The 22,768-nt window shown below is 47.4% G+C and overlaps 1 protein-coding gene across 1 annotated transcript in view; it reads right to left on the bottom strand.

Moving 5' to 3' along the window:
* The window catches only part of JAK2 (Janus kinase 2), a 1,019,755-nt gene that overhangs the window by 309,397 nt on the left and 687,590 nt on the right, over positions 1-22,768 (bottom strand). Inside the window, exon 7 of the mRNA XM_085635055.1 lies at positions 7,581-7,902. Within this exon, the coding sequence (XP_085491181.1) occupies positions 7,581-7,902 (322 nt within the window). The remainder of the gene's footprint in view (positions 1-7,580; positions 7,903-22,768) is intronic.

Below are 22,768 nucleotides of genomic sequence, written 5' to 3'. Positions count from 1 at the left end.
CTGGTTACACACACAGCTCTCCAGCAGGCATGTTGTTCCTCCGCACTTCCTTTCCACCTCATGCTGTTGGACATCGCATATACAAATTTCTCTATTAAGATGTCCATCTCCAAAGTTTTCCTCTTGTTAAAATATGGAGGAATTTTCCGTTTTGTATTATTCTTGCTGCTTGGGTGTTAAAAGACTACAGCAAAAGGATTTTGCTCCAATTAATAATAAAGGCGTTTTCACCAGCAAAGGAAGAAGGGGAAATATGTTGGAGGTACTAACAACTATAAGAACCAATTATTGATTTGAAATATTTCGGAACAATAAGGTCATAGCCCCCTGTGTAACTATTGTTTGAAATGTTTAAGTAAGTTTGCACTATTTATGCTGACGTCCAATAAAAAAAAAAAAAAGAGAAACTATGGGAAAAATTCAGTTTTCTAACTTTTCTTGTAACGGGTTTCAAGAACTTGATATGAAATTCACTGAAGCAAAGCTTGTCTGACTAATGCCTTATCACACAAGTAGCAAAAATGTCGCAAAAGCAGTTCGGTGTTTGGCATATGTAAAACGTTTACTTCAACTTGCATCACGAGTGCATTTTGGGAACTTCACTTAAATAAAAGAGCTATTCTGTTACTTTTAACAGGCCAGACGTATAATGACCCTGGCAACCCCACACGAGGCCCTCCAGTCCAGTCTTTAGTTTTGTTGCATCATTAGTTTTGGCTGCCTCCATTTTCTACTTTATGGTTTTTAAAATTCTAGCATTTGAGTGCGTAACGCGGGAGATTTCACATGCTCCTGGTCTGAGAGTTTGGAAACTTTGAGGGATAGCTAAGCTGTCAGCTGCTAATAATGCATTATTATAATGGTTATTTTTAATGATATAATAATAAACATGTTTACAGCTGACACTGTAAAGTTGCGTATCGTAGATTTAGAAATAGGCGCACCTAATAACCAGCAGACTTCGTATTATTAACATTAGAAAGATGAACGTTTGAGCTACGTGGTTACATTACGGATCTAGCCCACACGACAGCCTGTCACCCAATGCCTAGTGACTGCAGCATAGCTGCCAAGGATTCAGATTGCTATGTGTGACATTTTCATAATTTCAGTGTAATTATGTGCGACATTTCAACAACTATGAGTGACACTTTCACCCGAGCAAAATCAAGCAATTTAGATGATTGCGATTTACCACCCTTTAACAGTGACCCACACTTCTCCATAACCACTCTCTCACATGCTTTTGTTTTGTTTTTTAGAGCTACTCATACCAGTGTAGGAGGTCAGAGCACTTTACTTCACACAAAGACAATGAGTCATGTGTGCAAAGCAGTGTATAGGAAATGTTACATAAGAGGTGTAGAAAAGGAGTCATAGGTAATTTATACTGGGTATAGTATAAGAGTGCTTGTCTGGAGAAGCAGAATCTCAGAATTTAAAATGTGTCACCATTTGTGGGGGTTCTCTTTACTAATAAGAAAGGATTTCTAACCAAATGAACCATTTTGCAACATTGGGATAATGAAAGACTCGGGAGAAATCAACTCTTGAACCTATATCTTGCAGTTAGCAAGCAGCTGTTTGATAACAGTTTATAGCTCACTGTGCTACATTAGGATTTTAATTTATAAATTTGAACTATTAAAAGGATCTCTCCAACAAAAGCAGTAAGGCACTGAACTAGTTCAATTATATGCATTTCTGTGAGCTGCACGGTGCTCGTGTTTTGCAGCAGGCATATTAACCCTCTGTGTAAAATTTCCACTAGACAAAACTCAAAGGATACCCAGGCGGTCCATTAATCACCAGTTACTGTTTTCTTGACATTTTTATTGTTGCTTGAAACTTGCTTAGGGGCAAGGAATCTGTCTAGTGCCATTGGAATGTGGCAGATATATCGACGAGCGTGGGATATTGGCTGACATGAGGTCAGTGGCCCTCACCAAGGCCAGCAAATGTGCAAAAGGAGGTGGGTACATTACCACCGATCCGCAGTTAGACCCGGGTGGACTGCGGGGATGAGTCTGCAAAGCGTTGGTTAAAACTCCGGTCAAATCAAATGGAGCAATCAGGTGAGCACAGAACAGCTGTGCACACTGGTCATGTGTGACAACGTCCGTCTGCAAAGCTGCTGCCATCTTTACCAAACGTTGCTCCATCTGCGTAATTTGGACAGGGGACTAGGGTTATTTAAATGACACGACCCTGTGCGCTGCAGTGCGTTTGTTGCTGTTGTTAACCCCTTTGGATCTGTACCCCAAGGAGGCAGACTAACTGCATCTTCAGTTTTCAGGACCCGGCTCAGCTCCCTCCCATCTTCTCAAAGAATGCCCTACTGGCCAATGCTCCATCCATCTACCAACTGCAGAGCCTCCGATCGGCCTATACTTAACAGTGGGTTGAGCCCCTGCACCCTTGGTGTCCATCGGAACCCAGAGAGGCTAAGCAAGGGTGACTTTACTGTTGGGCCTCACAGCTACCCCCTCCTTCTTTCTCCCTTTCACTGAACTGCTGCTCTCCTAACACACACTAATCTCAGGCTCTCCTACTGATGATCGATGCACCATCCGTCTGCCAGCGCCCCTACCCCGTCGGGGGCCCTATGAGCCTATATGCATACAGTGGGTCAAGTGCCCCTCTCTGCCATCCCTGCTGCTTGTGTGCTTCTCTATTGCATCGAATTACACTAGGATCACTTGAAAAGCAGTTACTCACTTTGCGAGGCGAGAGTGGCACAGCAATTAGGTATGGCCCACCTCGTGGCCACAACGACTCCCGTGTCAAACGTCATCCGGACTCCGGGCATGATTCAAAGGGACTCTCAGCAATAAACGAGAGTTCCATCGGCTGCCGTGGTCCGCGGTCAGCTACGGGCGGTCGCGGGTATCTGTATTTTCATTTATTTTAAAATTCACCACGGAGTTGAGCTCTGCCTGCCATTACCAGTGCAACCTTCCTCTCACAACCACCCGCTCACGACAGCGCTCTCACTGATGTGATGTCATCTATCAGGAATGCCGAGCGGGTAATATTGTTACATTGTTGCTCTGCAGCAAGCCAGTCCCCAAACCTGCCAGAAGCAACTCCGTGCATGGCGCATTGCTGCTAAATTCAACTTTACTCAGTCTCGGTTGCGCAGCCATTGGGCAAATCACTGCACTCTCCTGACCTGCGCACGTGATTGAGAATGCTACGGGTGAATGTATTCAGAGCTTGCTAGTGGCGCGCAGCTGAACCAGCCCCAAGCGGTGAGCAGCGCGGATCGCTGACAGCTTTGTTCAGAGTGGTAACATTGCAGCAGCACTGAGAGCAGATCTTAAAATGAACTGTTTCTGCTCTGTGTGGCAGGTGAAGTCTGCTGTGGCCCGGGGAGCACACATGTGTCAGAGGCGCCGGCACACGCACTAGCACCTGGCGTAGCCAGCCGGTTTCAGCGCTGTCAGCAGAGTGCGGTCAGTGAGTGGCAAAAATGCGTGACAATGCATTTCAGTGCAGTGATGCGGGTACACCACACTGAAATGCGTTAGCGTCACGCCTCGTGCGTGATACTTGGCAGGCCTGCTGCAGTTGCCACCACCTGCGACCAGACGCATGCCATCACGCAATGAGCTGCACGAGCGTGCTGTGATGCCTCTCGGCCATCAGCAAGCCCCTGGAAGTAGCGAAAGAACCCTTTTTTATGCAATGCCTTTGCTGGCTTCACTTAATTGGGTCACAAAGATGGTGCACTTTAAAATTACTCCCAGTGTAGAGGTTTGATGTGCTTGCTATCACAGTTTTGTAGATAGGTCAGTGGGTTTCGTCACAGAGATCTTTTTACTACTTACAGTTCATAATGTGTGTGTGTGTGTTGCCACTAGACAAAACTCCCCTCTCTCTCTCTCTGGCAGGTACATTAATAAATCACCAGAGTTAGCTTACCACTTTTATTGTTGCCCGAAAACTGCCTTAGTTACAAGGAACTTTGTAATGCTTTTAAAACTGCTGCACTGCTACAAAAGCGGAGCAAACTAACAAAACCTGCGTCAGCACAAGTCGTGCAGCCTGCTGAATGAGCAAGGCGCAGCGCTGTCAGTTTTACAGATGAAGCCCTAATTAGGACTCCGTGAGGTACTATTGACCTTACATTCAGATAACTATTATTCTGAACATATACCTTAGGAATAGGACATTTAGTCATCTCCTATATTGATTTCTAGGTCCCGAAGAAAGCCCCCCCTACCCCTCAGGGGCACCCCAAGGGGCTGAAATATGTTGACCATCTGATTGAGTGCAAATGACTCGAATAGGTCCCTTTTGCACAACACAGTTTTTAGACTCTCCCCATACACCGAACTGAATAAAGTTACAGTTTAGGTAGTCCGAGGGTCACTTTTTAACCAACTCACCTCAATTGAGCACTTTCACTCGTCACCCATCACTGATCACTACTGAAATAACCAGTGGTTCACTCCAGGTGGAGGAAGCATACAAAAAGAGACCCAATGATGATGCTGTCACGTATCTGATACAGGCGGAGAATCAAGATAAACCGCCAAACTACCTGTTTACGTGAATGAGGGGTTTTTAAGTACTGACGGTTAGAACCCCCGGACCCTGGTTGCAGATATAAGTGATCCATCCCCCATTGATTTTGGTTGCTCAAAATAGACAATGTCTTGTTGACCAGTGCACCAGCACTTACTGACTAGCATGCACATGTTGTGGCTATATGGATGTAGTGTTTGACATAAAACAATGGCAATTAATGTGTTATTCACATTACCCCACTGGTGGTAAACCACTGGAAGGGGTGAACCTGAAATGTGTGCTCTTCAACAATAATTTCTGAAGTTTTGCAAGGCATTTGAAAATCTTTTGTCAACTCCAAAAACAGATAATCTATTCTTAGTTTACTTGTTGCTTCTGTTAGAAGTTTGCCCAGGGTCTGCAGCTCACAGGAGCCACAACGACCAGCGACACCACAAGGGGAGTCGTACAGTTGAGACTCTAGTTGAGTCGACGGGACAGCTCAGTCAGTCTCACTCTCACACAACCTCACCTGCCCCACGGCCTGCCCAATGTCCAACTCAGTTAGAGAGTGACAATTAAGTGAAGCAAGTCACTCACTGGCCCGGTCGAAACTGCTAGGAAGCAAGTTACTCCAATAGCATCATTAATAATCCTCCCTCATGCAAGACACATTATGGAAATTCATGGTACGACTATGGTAAAAGAAAAAAGACCTTTTAATTATCACAACAATAAGGCATACATTATACAACCTCATGTTCTGCTACTAGAAAATCAAAAGAAATCAAAGAATATCCTCACCAGACTCTCAGATAACTGAATTTAATTGAAGAAAAACACAAGGGTAATGCATGAAAATGTGGTAAAAACAAAATGACAGCTGTCCACACAGCATGGGAACATTAGTTCTTGAGTCCAATGACCGACAGTAGAGAGATATAACAAGGTCAGCATGATACAGAAGAGGATATGAACCACACTCAGATTACAACCAACTTTTCCTCTTTGATGACGAGAACATGTGATTGCAACCATATGGCTGTCATAAAGTCTTCAAAATTAGCACTATTTTAACTTTTCGAAAGCCTCAATACAATCTTCTTGACTAAAAGAATGGTGCGTGCCACAAATTATTTTATGAAACGAATCCACATTTACACCTTAACCCTGGGTCATCAATTTGTCAGCAGGTGCTACAGCTTGACCTAAAATGAATTCAAGCCTGTTCTCAATTTTAGACAAATAATCTAGTACAGCCAGTGGGGGTAACTGATGAACTGTAATCTAAGTCTAACTATTGTTCCAAATAGCCTTTCACAGGTATTTCTGCAAGGTGAACTGGCATTAATTGAACTTAGCGACTGCAGGTCTTTAATTGTAATAAGGTGTAAGGTATGAAGAATAGCTGTATATAAAAGGCAACATCAGCCTGGAAATTCTGCAAATCTTCTGTTCAGTTGGTAACACTTAAGAACTCAGCACGATCACTATGAAACTGGTGTAAGACAACGTAGCAACTGCTCAATGGATGATGTTATACAGTTTGAGCCTGATTGAGGACCCAGTATTAAAGAATGGCTTAAAAGAAGGAGGTAGTCTCTCCAAATCTTTAATCTCAGATTGCTCACACACCCTTCCTTATGTACATTAACATCATTTGTATGGCGCATTTGGATGGTCTCACATTATGTCTATGCTGGGTTAAGAAAGACAAAAGCTTTCTGCCTGGTAATTAGGAAGGTCTAAGAATTCAAGATAGTACTGGAGGAAGCCTGCTAAGGATCAATGTTTAGGAGACTCACTTCCCTTTTAAAAGCAGACTTAAAAAGCACAGTTGGGCTGCCGGTGCCATCAGGACAGGAGTGACCATACAAAGTGATACATTTCACCCAAAAGGAGACTGGTAATGTTAGTTCCCTGCAGCAAACCAGAGGGGAAAAACAGTAGCTTTCCCAGAATACTGTGCAGGGTAAAAACGAATGGCATCCATGTTAAACTCTGTGACTGAGGCCATGTTAACGCTGTATGGATCAACCAGGGGACATAAACCTCACATCATATCTTGAATGTTAAATGTGCTGGTCTGGCTTGAAATCCAATGAATAGCAGGACGGTCTCAAAAGAGAACTTCAAGATTCTACTGGGCAGCTCTGCTGTTATCTAGAAGTGACACAAGAGTGGACTTTGGAATTCTCAAATAATTTGAAACCATAAGGTGTTACTGAGAGAGCCAACTGACCTGGACAACTAAAGTACTCCACAGATAAAGAAAGGAGATTTTGTATCCATCAGATAAGTAGATCAATTCACCATAAAATCAGTGGGAAGGCCTCCCCGGCTTTTAATTTGCTACCTTCTTTTACGAGCATCTAATGCCCTAGGATGGTACATTCTAGCCTTAATTGATTACCTCTAGAATCGAAATCAGCATAGCTAGTACCAATATTCATTGAAATCCTTACAAACCTATGTTCCTAATATATAGTATGAGACTCATCCAGGCCACTGATTTTGTAATCATCACAGAGTGACTTAATGATTGCAGTCTCATTTTACATAACATGAGGAATGGAATTGTGGATGGTTTAGCAAATCAAGATTTTAGGATCAGTTCATGAATAACGTATCATCAACCCGCATCATGCCAATGAATATTGTGCCTTAGAACAGCAATCAAGGGAAAGGAAACAAATAATTTCCATAAAAACAATCCTAAATATTTGCAACAAATGAGGAAACCATTTTGTTTAGGTTTAGCTACACATTTGTATTCTTCATGCCAACACTGGCTCACTCTTTGGCAATCAAGTCTATACTGCTGACTTTGTAAATAAGGGGTGAAGAACAATTGGCATCTACTAGATATTTCAACATCCCTTTTGAAACATTGCAGTACACTGTACCAACTAAGAAATGCTTTGTTGAGTGGGTGGGGCAAATACCACGTTTATAGTATTTCCGTCACTGGTATTGCTGCTTTAGTTGCAATTCAAAAACATTGCTTTCGTTGTCATATTACAAAACCTTTTAATTAAACAAAAGGATTTTAAAATGTGAGTAGTTACCTGGTCGGCCAGCATTTCCTTGTCTTTATGCTTCCCTCTCAACCACTGAATTCCACCGTTTCCAGTTACTACAATGGTTGTAAAGATCTCCTCACCCGAAGGATCTCTGCCCGGCTCTTTTATTTCAAAACGTTCTGAGTAGAAAGCCGGCTGAAGCGTTTCCAGATTTATGAGATATTTAAGTTTCAAGTCTCTGGCAGAAGCCTTGCACTGGCTGAACTGTTGAATAAATTTGCGGAATCTGTACCGGATTCTTTTTCGTGTCAAAATATGGTAGTCTTGGATTTTTGCCCTGACACACTTGGGTAAGAACTTCTTGTAGCTGTAAATAGAAGTGGAACAATAGCATCAATTCCAGAAATAGTCAGACACTCTACAGGATGAAAATACATGTTAATCACCATTGTGACCTCTGTACTCTAAAACCCCAAACCCCTTTCTTCTGGAATATAGGACATTTACCCACCAAGGTAAGGCATTACACAACCCCTCCTGCAGCAGTGATGCATGAATCAAGATGCTCTTTTGCATTCACCCACCCCCTCGGTTCCTTGCCCCTCTCTGATGCCGCCACTCAGACTTAACTTGTCAGTTCCTTTTCACTAATTCATCAACTAGGGTGACATGTACATGAAAGTGGAGATGGTAGTTGCGTTGCTTGAATGAAGAACTCTATATGAAGCTCAGCATTTGCTCAATGAACCAGCTTGAGGTAAGAGTCTCTCCTTGTAACCTGAGCTTGCACTGAGTCTTTTTAATAGCCGAGAACGATCTAGGATAGAGTGGATTTTCAGAACTGGTGGATTGGAATTTCTACCTTGAAACTTCTCCAGAATTTCTGGAGTCTCTGAACTAAGATTTCTGAAGCATGGATGGTGAAGAGCCTGCCTAGTCACAGTTGTGCATATCTGTGCATGTGACAGGTGCAAAATGCTGGAAAGCCTACTGGAACAGAGTAGCAACAGCCCTGAGGGTAGTCTCTTAGATATCAGTGGAGTGAGAAGCCTTGAAAGCCTAGAATGTGCGTATCCTGCATTAGATGCTGCATTTGTCCTAACCCCCACCAGGCTAAGTTAGCCAAGAACCCTGGTTTTTTTTTTGCGGAGTTTTATATAGCACGAACTTGACCCGAATCCAATCAGGTATCAGAGCGCTTTACATAGCACTAGTTACGTTACATTAGGACACACATTCATTCTTTGTTAGGCACGGGGAGATTAAGTGATTTGCCCAGAATCACAGGATGTTCAGCATCATTACCGAGACTCGAACCCAGTTCCCCAGGTCCGAGGTCGAGCACCCTAGCCGTTAGGCTAACTCCTCTCCCCACTTATCGCAGAAGAGAACTTTGGTTAGATGTTTCAGCCTCTATCGAAGTACCCTTGGTGCCAGAGAATCTTTTATTAACCATAGCTAGACTGCTTTTGACCATTAAGGTTATGCTTATAATGTTAGATTCATATTTATGCTCACTGCTTTCATTTTTATCACTTTCACCTTTTGGTGGCATTTAGTGCAGGTCTCAGAACACTTTTCACTCTTATGTTCAACAGTGTGGCAACAAAAAACCCATCATCCGGAGTCAATTTACAGATCCTGGTTGACAGAATGCTCTTGGCATTGTGCATTTTCCACAGTCAGTGTATCCATCAGGAGCAATAAATGAAGAGATTTATGACTTTTGAAATAATGTTTGTCATTCAACATTGAAAGCAGCTGCCTGCATCTGACTCTGAAGCTTTGGACTGTATTCCTCTAATGCTTTTATGGCCAATGAATGGGGGAACTAAGTATACCCAGAGGAGCATTTGGAGCACCTTCTATCTGTAATGGGTGCACCTAGCGTGGTCTGGAAGCTCTAGCTAGAGTTCATCAAGCCACTTCTTTTTCTTGCCCCACTACATTGCTAGACGTTTGCCCACAACCAGTTAATGGCGATAAAAAAGATTCAAATCTCAATCTAAAGGGGTCTTCAAACAGGCACAGAGGAGGGCTGACCCATCAAAATGCAAACAATTTAATTCTGCAAGAAAAGCATACATTCTCAGTTTTGGGCAGCCCTCCTAGCATGTGGGAGGAAGGAACTGTGAATCCTCACTTTGTGACACATTTAGGAGACCTGTGGGTTTTTGTAGGGAGAGAAGTATCATGAATGGCAAACTGGACAAGTAACATACCTCCTTGAAGCCTGAGAGCATGGCAGACTTGCATCTTGTCAGGGAATGGTCAGATGTTGGTACAACTGCCCACCATTTAGACCATGGGCCAACAGTTTAACGTCTGGCCAGTAGCTTTGCTTTTACAACAAAAAAGTGCTAGCAAGCACTGACAGTGGCAATATCTGACGGCATCTGAGGTGGCGGGTAGATATTGGGGCAGCCACAATAACACAGAAAAACTCCTTCTGAAGTATCAAGTGGGGGATTGGGGCATTGATGTACCTAATGAAAGCCTGCAATTGCAATTTCTTCAATTTTTGCCATTTGCAGTGATCCACGAGTGTATGAAATGGAGCAGTGAACCTGCTATGCAAGAATTCTCAGGATACCTGACTAACGGACACCTAATTACATGCACCAGTGTGAGCATGCTGTTCTCAGTGGTTAGTGATCACAAGTATGATTGCTAAGTGGCATCTCTAAAAGCCTGAAGTTGGTAACCCTAATCTTAATACAGCAACTACAAAATCAAAGATAGCATCAAACCACTATCCGCAAGAGCTCACATTTACAGTAGGGTTAATTATATTAGGGTGGGTCGAAAACCAACCTCTATTCTCAGTACTATGTGCGCTTGAAAATGTATGGTCTTTCATTTTGAGTGCTTGCACGCTCCTCAAAGTAATTTGGTTAGTCTGAGTCGGCAATCGAATCCAGGCAACAGGAGGCTACTTATTGACATCACAAGAAAGAGTACCAAGGAATTGAATATAGAAATTGTAGCTTCTGTGGTTAAGTGCAATGGCAGGTCAGATCTACCCCTTTTATCCCATACACTACTACCTCTATTGGGACCGTCTTGTCAGTTCTGTTCAGATTCCAACAGCACTCCCAATCCACCAGCAGGTGGGTTCTACTGCTGGCACTATTCCTGGATGAATAGGACCAGAATATTCCTACATGTGATGTGGAAGAAGATGCCTTCTTAAAGAAGTTTGGTTTCTTGAGCATTGCTCTGCAAAACTATAAAAAGCTTGCCCAACTACTAAAGATTGTGCCATCTTGTCAGCCTTTTAATATTAGAGTTGAAAGTACTGGTATTCCACAGTAACAAGGACTCTAGGTATGTAGTCTGAAATGGAAAGTAGGACTCCTAAGCCACCTTGACTCTATGGAATCATGTGAATAAGGAAGACCTAACTCAAAGGAGGTTATGTAGTGCACGCCAATCTACAGTACAATGCAACGATATTTAAGATATGAAATACAGCCAGACCTGAGTGCAAAACATTTTTTAAGTATTTCCTGTATCCTTACACATCATATGTGAATCTAAATAATAGAAAGCTCTGAGAACGATGGAATAGTTCAATGATGTTTACAAACTTATACTAACCAATAACTGATGGCAATCACCCCATTGTAAAATGTATAGTTGCAATTCTGGCAATTGACAGGCATGCAAACCACTTTAAAACTAGGAGAAACCTAAACCGGCCGATCAGTGTACATCCTATCGTCCCATTTCGCTGCTTAACGCAGAGGCTAAGATCCTCGAGAAGCTGCTGGCCAGCAGACGGACGCCGCACTTGTCCGAGATTGTGCACCCAGACCAGTCAGGCTTTATGCCCGGCAGAAGTACATCCCATAACTTGAGGCGACTGCACGGGGTGTTGGCCCGGGCGGAACGGTTGCGTGAGCCAGCGGTGCTTCTCTCTCTGGACGCTCGAATGGCGTTCGATATGGTTGAATGGCCTTTTCTTTTTGCAGTGTTGTTGCATCTGGGCTTTGGACCCAAATTCTGCGCCTGGGTTCGGCTCCTATACACTAACCCAGTGGCCCATGTCGCGGCCAATGGACACATGTCGGAGGACTTCCCCTGACGCGTGGCACGCGCCAGGGCTGTCCTTTGTCGCCACTGCTCTTTTCCTTGGTACTTGAGCCACTTGCGGCTTGGATACGCTGGGAGCCCATGATACGGGGCCTCAGGTGGTCCGACGGCTGGGAGGACCGCGTCTCCCTGTACGCGGATGACGTGTTGCTGTATCTGTCCTCCCCTAGACGTTCTATATTAGCACTACTTAATATTTGTGAAGTTTTCGGCAGAGCGTCCGGCTACACGATTAATTGGTCAAAGTCCGTCCTGTTCGTACTGAAAGGCCCTCCCCCGCAGTTGCCGGGGGGTACCCACTCCATGTGGCGGATGGATCGTTCAAATACTTGGGTGTCCACATCACGCTGGATCAGACGGAGTTTTTCCGGCGCAATCTGTGTCCCCCGATGGACCGCCTCAAGCGGGACGTGCATCACTGGGGAGCGCTGCCACTGACCCTGTTGGGGAGAGCAGCACTCTTCAAAATGATGGCTTTGCCACGGTTCTTATACGTGCTAGAGAACACACCGTATCCGGCTCCCCCGGCCTATTTCCGTGCGATTGCGGTGCAAGTCTCTAGTCTTCTATGGGGCAACAGGCCGGCGCGAATTGCGCAGTCTAAATTAGTTTGTGGGTGGTATGATGGAGGAATTGCGCTCCCGGATATTCAACTCCACTACTGGGCGGCACAGTTGAAGGTCATTAATCAATGGCTCCATGCGCCACAGTCGGATCCGGCATTTAAGGCGGATAGAGATACATTGGGCGAGAGGGGCATACTGTCGCCGCTATATGATGGGAGACTAGCCCCGACGTTGATTGGCCCCCTGCGACAGACTGTGTCTATCTGGCATGCGGCCCAGGCCAAATTGGGGTGGCGGGGGGTTTTGGACGCAACTCACACCGCTCTGGGATGCAAAGCAATTGGGACGGTTGAGGGATAGTAAGGGCTTCGATGGTTGGGACAACATTGGAATTTCGGTGGTAGGCGATATGTGGCTCAAGGGGACAGTCATCCCTTTCGCACGCTTACAGCAGCAATATGACCTGGCTCCCTCGGAATGGTTCCTGTACGTTCAGATCAAACATGCCCTGACGCAAAGCTGGCTCCCGGCGGGGAGGTTCCAGAGGGATCCCCGTTGGAGGACAGGTTGCTGACGGAATATATACCTAAGAAGGCTACGTCCTTCACATACCGTAAGCTTATCAATACCATGCCGGACCTCATGGGGCCCTTGCGGGTGAAGTGAGCTGATGAGATCGGCGAATTTGACGATCCGGAATGGCGGGTATACCATCAAGGCTGCGGCTGGTGCAGCTCCGAATTTTGCACCGTTCATACTATACCAGACATTTGTTACATAAAATGGGCAGAGCACCACACCCCTTCTGCCTGCGTGGTTGTGGGGAGGAAGGCACTTTTTATCATACCATGGGACTGTCCTGTAATCCAGAAGTTCTGGAAGCGGATGATGGGGACAATGTCGCAGGCATGCAGGGTCTCGTTGGTGCCGGAGCCCCGGCGCTGCTTGCTGAATGTGTGGGAGCCCAACGACCTCAGTCGCCAGGCCCAGAGCTGGGCCACGCTGGGGATAATGACGGCGAAGAGGAACATAGCCCAAAAGTGGGGGGTGGGGGAGGTGCCTTCACTGACTGCATGGGGGAGAGATATGGACGTGGCCATGTTTGCTGAGCGCTCAGCGTTTATTAGGCGGGGTTGCCCCCGCAAGTGGGACAAGGTATGGGGGGCATGGAACAAATTCAGGGGCGGCATATGTGACCCACCACCGACGCCACATGATGACACCTCTGATTCAGATTGATGCAGGAGATGTTGGGGCGGCAATGGGAACGGTTGATGCCGGCCATGGACTACATTACCGATATGTTGTTTCTGTCCGTGGTGTAAATTGGGATGTTGTATTGTCAAAAGATACACACAAAATGTCTACTCAAGTGTATTGCTTTTTTGTTACTAACAAAAACAATAAAAAGTTTTTAAAAAAAACAAAAAAACTAGGAGAAACAAAAACAAACACAATGGCAAACAATAAAGCATATATTGTAACCTGCAAAGCAAAAAGCCACTGTAGCGGAGATCAGAAAGTAAGTTCCTGGTCCCAAGGACATGAGTATACCTGGGCTTACGGTCAGTGGGTTTGCCTCCTAAAATTAATATCACTCCCTAAAAAAAGGAGGGTCTGGATGCTCCAGGTCAGCGGCTCCTGACATGAGACATGGGAGGCAAGGTGGGTGGTCAGACTTTAGTCTGACCCGCAGCAAAGAGTGAAAGCGCACAGGCGCAAAGGATGCACTGTAGATCACTAATTCTTCTCGAGATACAGCTTTCTGGCAAGCCAACTGGGTGGTTTTAAGGTTGATTGAAAATATAAAATAACTACAGTTGGCAAAGAGAGGAAGTCTTCTTACTAGGCTGACTCAAGACTCAGTTCAATTTACTTGTAGCAGTCATTCTTGGGGCAGCCATCCTCTATTCTCTGGTGAGGGGTACAAAGGGCTTCAAGGTGCTTGGTCAATGCCCATGGGCTGAATATAGGCTTCCACACAAGGTCAGCAGCAGGATGGCCAGCAGAGCCTCAGTAGGGGCATTCGGGCTTTTTCTCAAGTAGGAGAAGGTGGAGGGGCATCATGGCTTACTCAAGGCTTTGCCTCTGATAAGTCATGGCCCCTCCCCACAATGGCAATCAATAGTGTGTGTATATATATATATATATATATATATATATATATATATATATATATATTACCTACTGGCGGTCGCCAGTAGGTAGTTATAGTTAGGACCCCTTTTCCATAGGAAAACCGCAACATTCTATTTGGAATAACTTTGGCGCCGGTCGACGAATCCTCGCGAAATTTTCAAAACTAATGGGGCGCTACGCTCCGCTCCTACCCTGAAAGTCTCGGGGGGATTCGTCAAGCGGGGGCTGAGAAAAAAGGGGGGTCCCAAAAAGCGTTTTCCCCATGCATTTTTCCATAGGACCTTTAGACACAGCTACAGCCCGAACGGCCGAACAGAGTTACTTGAAATTTGGCAGAGAGGTAGTCCTCAGGTCAAGGAAGTGCCTTTTGTAGGTCTGGTGTAAATCTGTTCAGTAGATCCTGAGAAAATAGCATTTAAATCAATATATATATCTGAGCCAGCTTACGGTGCGCTTACCGTGCGCTTACGGTATGCTTACCGTACGCGTACGGTGACGTGCGCGAGCGCGATTCTGATTGGCTGTTAGCTCTTAGTAAACATTCGAATCGGTCGAAACCAGGAAGCGGCGGCCGCCATTTTCTCTCTCGCACTCTGAGGGGGGGAGGAAAAACAAAGCCAAAAAACAAGTAAAGGGGCTGTTTAGACAGCTCCTAAACACCTAGCCTTGATGATGGTGTCCCCAAAGAACCCCCAAGGCCAAAAAGTCAATTTTTTTTTTTTTCGAAAAATCGCCGATTACGCTTACCGTACGCGTACGGTAAAAATTATTTTAAAAAAATTAAATTAACCACACTCTCTCCACCCCGTGTGCAAATGGTGCCCGAAGGGCATATATATAATATTTGAAAATATAAAAGTTTACCTTGCACAACGAAGCGCATAATATGCCCTCCATGTGCGCACGGTGCGCGAAGCGCATCGTGCGTACATGGCCCATCCAGCGTAAAGTGGGCTATGCGCACCGCGTGCCCACCGTGCGCGCACGGCACTAACTGCGTAAAGTGGGCGCGCGGTGCGCGAAGCGCACCGCGTGCTCACTGTGTGCGCACGGTGCGCGAAGCGCACCGTGCGCGCACGGAACGAACTGCGTTAAGTGGGCGCGCACGCCACGAATGGCGTAAAGTAACTTAGCATTTAAAAAACCGTACAAATTCACTGAAAAAACCATAGGTTTCACACACGTTATAGTTAGGAATTAGCATTTAAAAAACCTTGCAAATTCACTGAAAAAACCATAGGTTTCACACATGTTATAGTTAGCTGGACATTTTACTGATAAAAAATCCTATGAAATTCCCCCGTTATAGTTAGTGCAGGCAACTATAACTCACGCGACTGCAATCCTCTGCTGATGACATATGTGTCTTTATGAAAAAAAAATATTTGTAATATATGTATAGCTAAAATTTAATGGAAGAAGACATGGGCAAATAAGTGTCTAAATACAGTATTAGCATCAGCAGAGGATTGCGGTCGCGTGAGTTATAGTTGCGTGCACTAACTAGAACGGGGGAATTTCATAGGTTTTTTATCAGTAAAATGTCCAGCTAACTATAACATGTGTGAAACCTATGTTTTTTTCAGTGAATATATATATATATATATATATATATATGTGTGTGTGTGTGCAAGTCTCTGCAAAAGTACCGCGATGTGGGCCGTATTCCACGAGGCCTAAGAATCATGCTGGCACCAAGCTTCGACAACCCTAATCCACTAATGCTCAGAGTGGGCGGAGAGCAACCTTGAGGCCTCTATGCTCCTAGTAGTCATCCTTATTAAATATGCGGACATTGATCGCAGTGAACTACAAAATAAAATTTATAAAATCAACAAGGAACTTGATAGCTCAGACCAAAAAGATGTAGCCAATAAAGGCCGCGAAGAAATAATGACAAAATTGATAAAACATGAAGAAACAATAAAAACACGTAAGGCATTCGAATTTGCTCGGGACAAGTCCGACTATGAGTGTGGACAAATTTTCACCTTCGCCCAAAAATTCGACTCTGCGAAAAGACAAACTCAATAAATCCACAAAACTTACCGCACCTGCAATGTAAGCTGCCCTGTCCCATGAGGAAATAGACTCAGCCTCAACATCAGACCGGAGTTCAACTGTAGAAACTGTCACAGACTCAGACGATGGCAGCAGTATGAGCAACAGGGACCCCAGACTGAGCAACAACTTCAGTTTAACAGAGGAACTGGGTTTTTTAGTCGAGGACAGGCGCCAAACATTGCACCCACGAGCACCGAGGAAACAAAATACAGGCGCAACTGCAGAAGACGTGAGCGCAGAAAGCGGAGGAAATCAAAGAGGAAACTACAACAAAAAATAGGCAACTGGAGATGAAAATGAAGGATATCCCCAACACAGTTATCAATCTCTCGGATCTACAATTAACAGAGGCAGAAACACAACTTCTCTCTTTAGGTTTGACCTACTGCCCAGAAAGTCGTTTTGATTACACGACCACCCGAATTGACATTTTTAATTTCATCCAAAAACTCAAACTTATCACATTTTTCAAACAGAAACATGGCAATAAACCTCCTACTACCGACAGCAAGGCAATGGTCCACTCTCAAGGGACTCTTGTAGTTTCAGACATTGCCACAATCAGTACCATGACTGAACTAGAATCCACAACTGACAATGCCCCAACACAACTACTTTTACACAACGCAGGTATAGACACTTCAACCAAAATCACGAGTCCATTCAAGCCACCATCCACTTTTACGCCCACCATGCCCAGAGATGCCATCGACATCTACAATGATGTCATTGTGGAAGAGGTTAAAAGGTTGCACAAACGTTGGCGGGCTGGTGGGAGGCCGACGTGCACACACTGGGGGACCTATATAGGGACGGTGAGCTAATACCGTATGAGACTTTGGTGTCGGAGGACGGGCTCCCACCCGGTGGGTTTCTTACACACCGCTCGCTTCTGGCGAGGTTGACCGCTAAATGGGGGAGCATGACTACGGAGCCCCGCCAGCACCTGACCGTGCAATACCTGCACGTCATGGGGAGGGGCGGGCACCTGGTCCGCTGGTTCGCGGCTTCGATGCGGGAGCACGCGGCGATTGATCTGGGCCCACTCCGCGTCAAGTGGGAGCGGGACCTGGGGCGGCCATTCGCCGATAAGGAGTGGGAGAGGGTGCTTAAAGGCCCAGTGCGTGTCCCCAGAAATATGCGGTTCCGCCAAATCCAGCTGTTCATAGTGCACAGGGCCTACCTCACCCCGAGTTGATCAATAGGTACTTTCGCCGTGATGACGCACTCTGCCCGAGGTGCGGAGAGCTGGGGGCAGGGTTCTTACACATGCTGTGGAGCTGTCCTGGGTTGAGCGCCTATTGGAGAGAGGTCAATAGGCTACTGCAGGGGAGCGTGGGCCGCAACATCCCATTTGACTGGCCCGAGCACATTTTGCACCTCTTCAAGAGACCGCCCAAAGACAAGGTGTTGGACCCGGCCTCGTAGAATGGCCCTCCGTGCCCCCGCACCACCGAAACCTAGTGCCTGCAGCCCAAGCACGCGGCCCAGCCGACCTTTCCCACCAGGACACCTGCACCAACCCCGGACATCCCCGTCCATGGCCTCTCTCCTTTCGGCCACCCCGGGCCCGCGTGCCCACTCCCTGCAACAAGATGGCCGCCCGGCTCCAGCGCGACCCGGGCCTCGAGGCGCCACTCCGGCTGGAGGACATCACGCTTCCAGGGGATGAGAGAGGGAGGAGCAGTTTCTATCGCACCTCTGAACTCCCCTGGGACGATGGGTTTCGATCGGCCCTCCGGCCTCCCTGCGGGCTGGCTCCGTGCCTGCTGGGTGTCTGGGACTCCTCCCGACCCGGCCCTGAAAGGATCAAAAGACAATAGCAGGAAACCCCGACAAGCGGCCCCCAGGTGACAAGACCCCTGCCTGCGCAGACTCCGGACATCAAAGCGGGGTCGACCTATAACAAGGGGTGCTCTGAGACTGTCCGGCAGATTCGACGCTGGAACAACGAGAGCCTGCTGACGTGGTCGCGGCTCCTGGAACTGGAACCCACCTGAGCCCTGCTGAGTGACTCGCGGCTCCCTGAAGATCGTAAGACCTCCGAACTTGTACCTGAGCCCTGCTGAGTGACTCGCGGCTCCCTGAAGATCGTAAGACCTCCGAACTTGTACCTGAGCCCTGCTGAGTGACTCGCGGCTCCCTGAAGATCGTAAGACCTCCGAACTTGTACCTGAGCCCTGCTGAGTGACTCGCGGCTCCCCCAGACTCTCACGGTCCCGCCGGACCCCGACTCCGACCACGTATCCCCCAGCTCGAGGATTGTGAGCTGTGCGCCGGATACGTCCCTGCTTTGAACCGTTACCAGAGACAGTCCCGCTACCCCCTACCTTTCCGAGACTCTTGAGCCCGTGCTCATCTTGTACATATTTGCAGTGATACCTATTTGATAAAGCTTTTTTCTGAGAATACCCAGTGTGGTCTCTCTGTGTCGTGTGGTGCCAGAAGTACGATCCTAGTTGCGAGATTCCTCCCCCTGGGGAATCTCTCGCCAGTGCCCGGCTACAATACAATACGGGTGGGACTCAGGGAAGTCAGGACCCCTTTCCGGGCTCCTCTGAGGTCGCCGTCTAACACAAGGTAACGTCCCGATTCATGGACCTGGGGCTCGTAGTTGCAAAGCGCCTCATTACCAAGAGATGGAAGGCACACGACTCGCCACACACGTGGGCATGGAGCTCCTCATTCCAGGCGTGAGCTAGGGCGGAGGGGACGGCCATCCGTAGGGAGGAGACTCTGGGGCTGCGGAGGGAACCTATGGCGGACCGCTGGGAGCAACTACTTGCTGAGCTCCGGCGCTTAGAAGGGGAGGGGCGCACAGACCAGGAGGGGATGGCTGGAAATGCCTGCGCGAGTGACGGCGTGCGATCAGCTGCCCCGTAGATGGGATAGCATAGTCCCTGATGCTTCTGACCCGTAGACAGGGGCGCCTGCGGCCACATGGAGACAACTGCATTTTTAGGGCTGGGGGGGGCGGGCTTGGGGGGTGGGGGGGGGTCATGGGCAAGAAAGGGGGGGAACTTTCTGTGTACAATTATTCAGGCTGCCACTGTTCTGAGTTTTTCTTTTTGACCAGTTTGCGATTTATTGGTTCTCCATGTCTAAGTTGCTTGGATGGCTCACACTGGTTTGTATGGCTAAGTGGCTGGTGTGTGGTGGCTGCTGCCCCCTTTTAAGAGACAACACTGGAACTGATGAGGCACATGCATCCAGCCCCCGGGCAGGTTGCGACTGGTACATTTCTTGACTGTGGGGATGTCTGGCTGGCTAGGCCAGACACGGACCGGCAACCCGCATATGTTTATATACTTCTATGTGTAATGTATCCTGTTGAACCACGTATGCTTTCTTTGTTGTACCTTAAAAAAAAAAAAAAAGCAATAAAAACAGATTTGCAAAAAAAAAAAAAAAAAAAAGGTTGCACAAACGAACATCCCATGTAAAAGACCAGAAGAATTTTCAACAGGAACAATATATGAACCTCATGAAAAAGCTAAAAGACAGACCGGACATTATTGTCAATAAATCTGATAAAGGTGGCAACATCGTCCTATGGCCAAAGAACCTGTACATGGAGGAAGCCTATAGACATCGGCAAGATGCCACTTGCTACAGGTCCACCACCATGAAAGAAGTTGTTGCTAGTGGCAAAGAACTCAAAAAGAGCCTCAATAACTACAGGACGCAAAGCGCTCTCAACAAAGAGGAGTTTAATTTCCTGAACAACGATTTTCCTGTATTACCAATTCTGTACTTTCTACCAAAGGTACACAAAGGAACATCACCAGTGCCTGGGAGGCCTATCATCTCAGCACGCAAAAGCCCCTGCGAAAACATATCAAAATATGTTGACTACTACTTGCAAGAGTCATCAACTTACTTACCTACTTAAGAGATACTAGCAACTTTCTTCTCAAAATCAAAAACATCCCGTGGTCATCGAACTGTGTTCTGATGTCTCTTGACATAACCTCACTCTAGACCAGCATACGTCATCCAGATGGACTAAATGCATGCCATGAATTCTTGGCTAAGAGACCTATCCACTGTTACAAACACAATGAACTCATCATGTTTCTCATTGAGTGGTGCCTGCAACATAACTTTTTTATGTTCAACAAGATATACCAGCTGCTCAGGGATGTGGCCATGGGGGCTTGTTTCTCCCCCAGCTACGCATGTCTTCATGTGGGCTGGTGGGAGGAGCGGGTCCTCCGGGTCACACACTCAGAAGCTTGGTCCAACAACATACTCTGTTGGCTACGTTATATAGACGACATATTTGTGGTCTGGAAGGGTTCCTTGAACAGTGCTAAGACATTCATCATTGAGATCAACTGTAATTACTATAATTTGGAGGGGAGGAGCCAAGATGGCGACCGGAGCAGACGCTTGAGCGCCCGGCTCCGCCGGCCCTTGGCCTCGGACTATCATCCTGATTCCTATCCTCGCCGATTTTCGAGGTGCAACGTGCGCGACGACGCGCTGACCGCGCCGCCGCTTTCCCGGAGTCTGAGCTCGCCCGGATGCCGGAGTTCTTGGTGCCTTTGTTCTCCGCGCCGGACCCCTGCTCTATTGTGGCCTTGGCCGGCCCCCTGGAAGCTCCGCAGTCACTGGACCCCCGGCGCAAATCTGAGCCCCGCGGCCCCGATCCCGCCTCACACCACGGATTGTCGCCAGATGAGCCGGGGGAGAGACGCCCGGACACCTCCTTCACCTTTCACCTGACGGGCTGGAGTTATAGGGTAAGCCCCGGTGTGGCGGGTCGCCTGCTTCGCTCTGTGGCCCGCGCTGTGGAAGGCTGCGGACCCCCTTCTTCTGTTGCCTAGTCGGCTGCAAAGAGAGTCCGAGGGAGGGGAAGCGACTGTTGGCTTTCACCTGTTGCGGCGCAGACCTGCGTGGAATTGCCTCCTTGTTACGACCCCCCCCCTGGCCACTGTACCGTTCAGCGGTAAAACATGGCGTTGATTGCTTGCTCGCTGCTTGGGGGCGATGCTCCGGTCTCGCCCGCTGCCCGCTTCGCCCTCCCTCTACCAGACTCCAGCTCCACAGTGCCGTCCCGGATTGCTGCCGATGTGGGGGCGCAGCTTCCGCTGACATGCGGCTCCGTTCTGGCTGCCCTGCGGGACCTTCGTCTGCAATTGTGTGTTGGCTTGCAAACGCTGAGTGAGCGGTTCGACTCCATACTGTCGGCTGCGGGTCGTGAGCGCCCCGTTTGTTCTCAACAAGACGCGGGTCTGCCAGCGCTTCTGTCCTCTTGCGGGGACGCAACGACTGTGTATAACCGTGCTACACTGGTGTCTGCATCTGGCTTTCCCGGCACCCAGGATCAATCGATCTCCTGCTCAATTGTGGACACTTTGTTTCCCCGTTCATTGCTGCCTGCTTTGTTGTTGCCTGCCTCACCGCGTCCGCAAGAGTATCCAGCTGAGCGACACCTGACGTCCTTGAGGAACCGTTCACGGTGGCCTACGGCTTCTTTTATGTGGAACTCCTGTACTTTACAGGCCAGGTCTGGATTTTATATGGTGCACAAGGGGACCTCAAACAATGATCGGCGGCCATTTTGTGACTCTACTTCTCCATCTTCTCCCAAGCGGCCATATTGTCTTTGTCTGCACGGGCTGCGGGGCCTTCATGTGGGGGCTAGTCTAATCTTACGCCCGCGATCGGGCCAGGGCTAGATTGATTTCTATCACCATGGTGTCACGGATGGGCTGGACTGGGACTGGAACTGTCTGCATTTGTTGTGCGCACTCGTCGCGATTTGTCTGCCTTCATTTATATTGTTGTGACACGTTATCTTCACACGACCGCCTTTGGGTGTAGTGGGTTCTTAGTGTGTGGAGACGTAGTTGGCCGGTGGTTTCGGGCGCTCCGAGGTTACGTGGGCTCCTCCCCGCTTTCTTCTTTGTTTTCTTATTTTCTTTACTCTATTCCTACTTTCTCTCTTGTCTATATTTCGGGTTCATTGGGCGACAGGCACTATGCCGGGGGGGGGGCAGGCCGTAGCCTCCGCATTGGTGTAGGGTGGGGGGGTAAATTACCTTTTCTTTTTAGTTCTATGGGCCTCTTTCTTCTATGTCTCTGCGCTATACTTGTTTCCGATTCGGGGTCCGGGTGTGGGGTGGATTGAGTGAGGGCGGCTTTGGAGGGGGGCGTATTTACTCATGTGACTATCCTGTTATATAACTGCATCGCCTCACTGTCTGAGATTTTCTATGGCCGTTTTAATGATGCTGCTGCTCTCCCGTGTGATGAAGCCATCTTGCGGACTCGAATCTCCTTGGTTCTATCCTCTACTGACTTTTTCCTCGATAAAATTATTTTGAAAACCTTAAAAAAAAAAAAAAAAAAAAAAAAAAAATT

This window comes from Triturus cristatus, chromosome 2_1, assembly GCF_964204655.1.
Source record: "Triturus cristatus chromosome 2_1, aTriCri1.1, whole genome shotgun sequence".
NCBI lineage: Eukaryota > Metazoa > Chordata > Amphibia > Caudata > Salamandridae > Triturus > Triturus cristatus.
The sequence above is the reverse complement of the archived record's forward strand: the minus strand, read 5'-3'. Positions and strand labels throughout refer to the sequence as shown.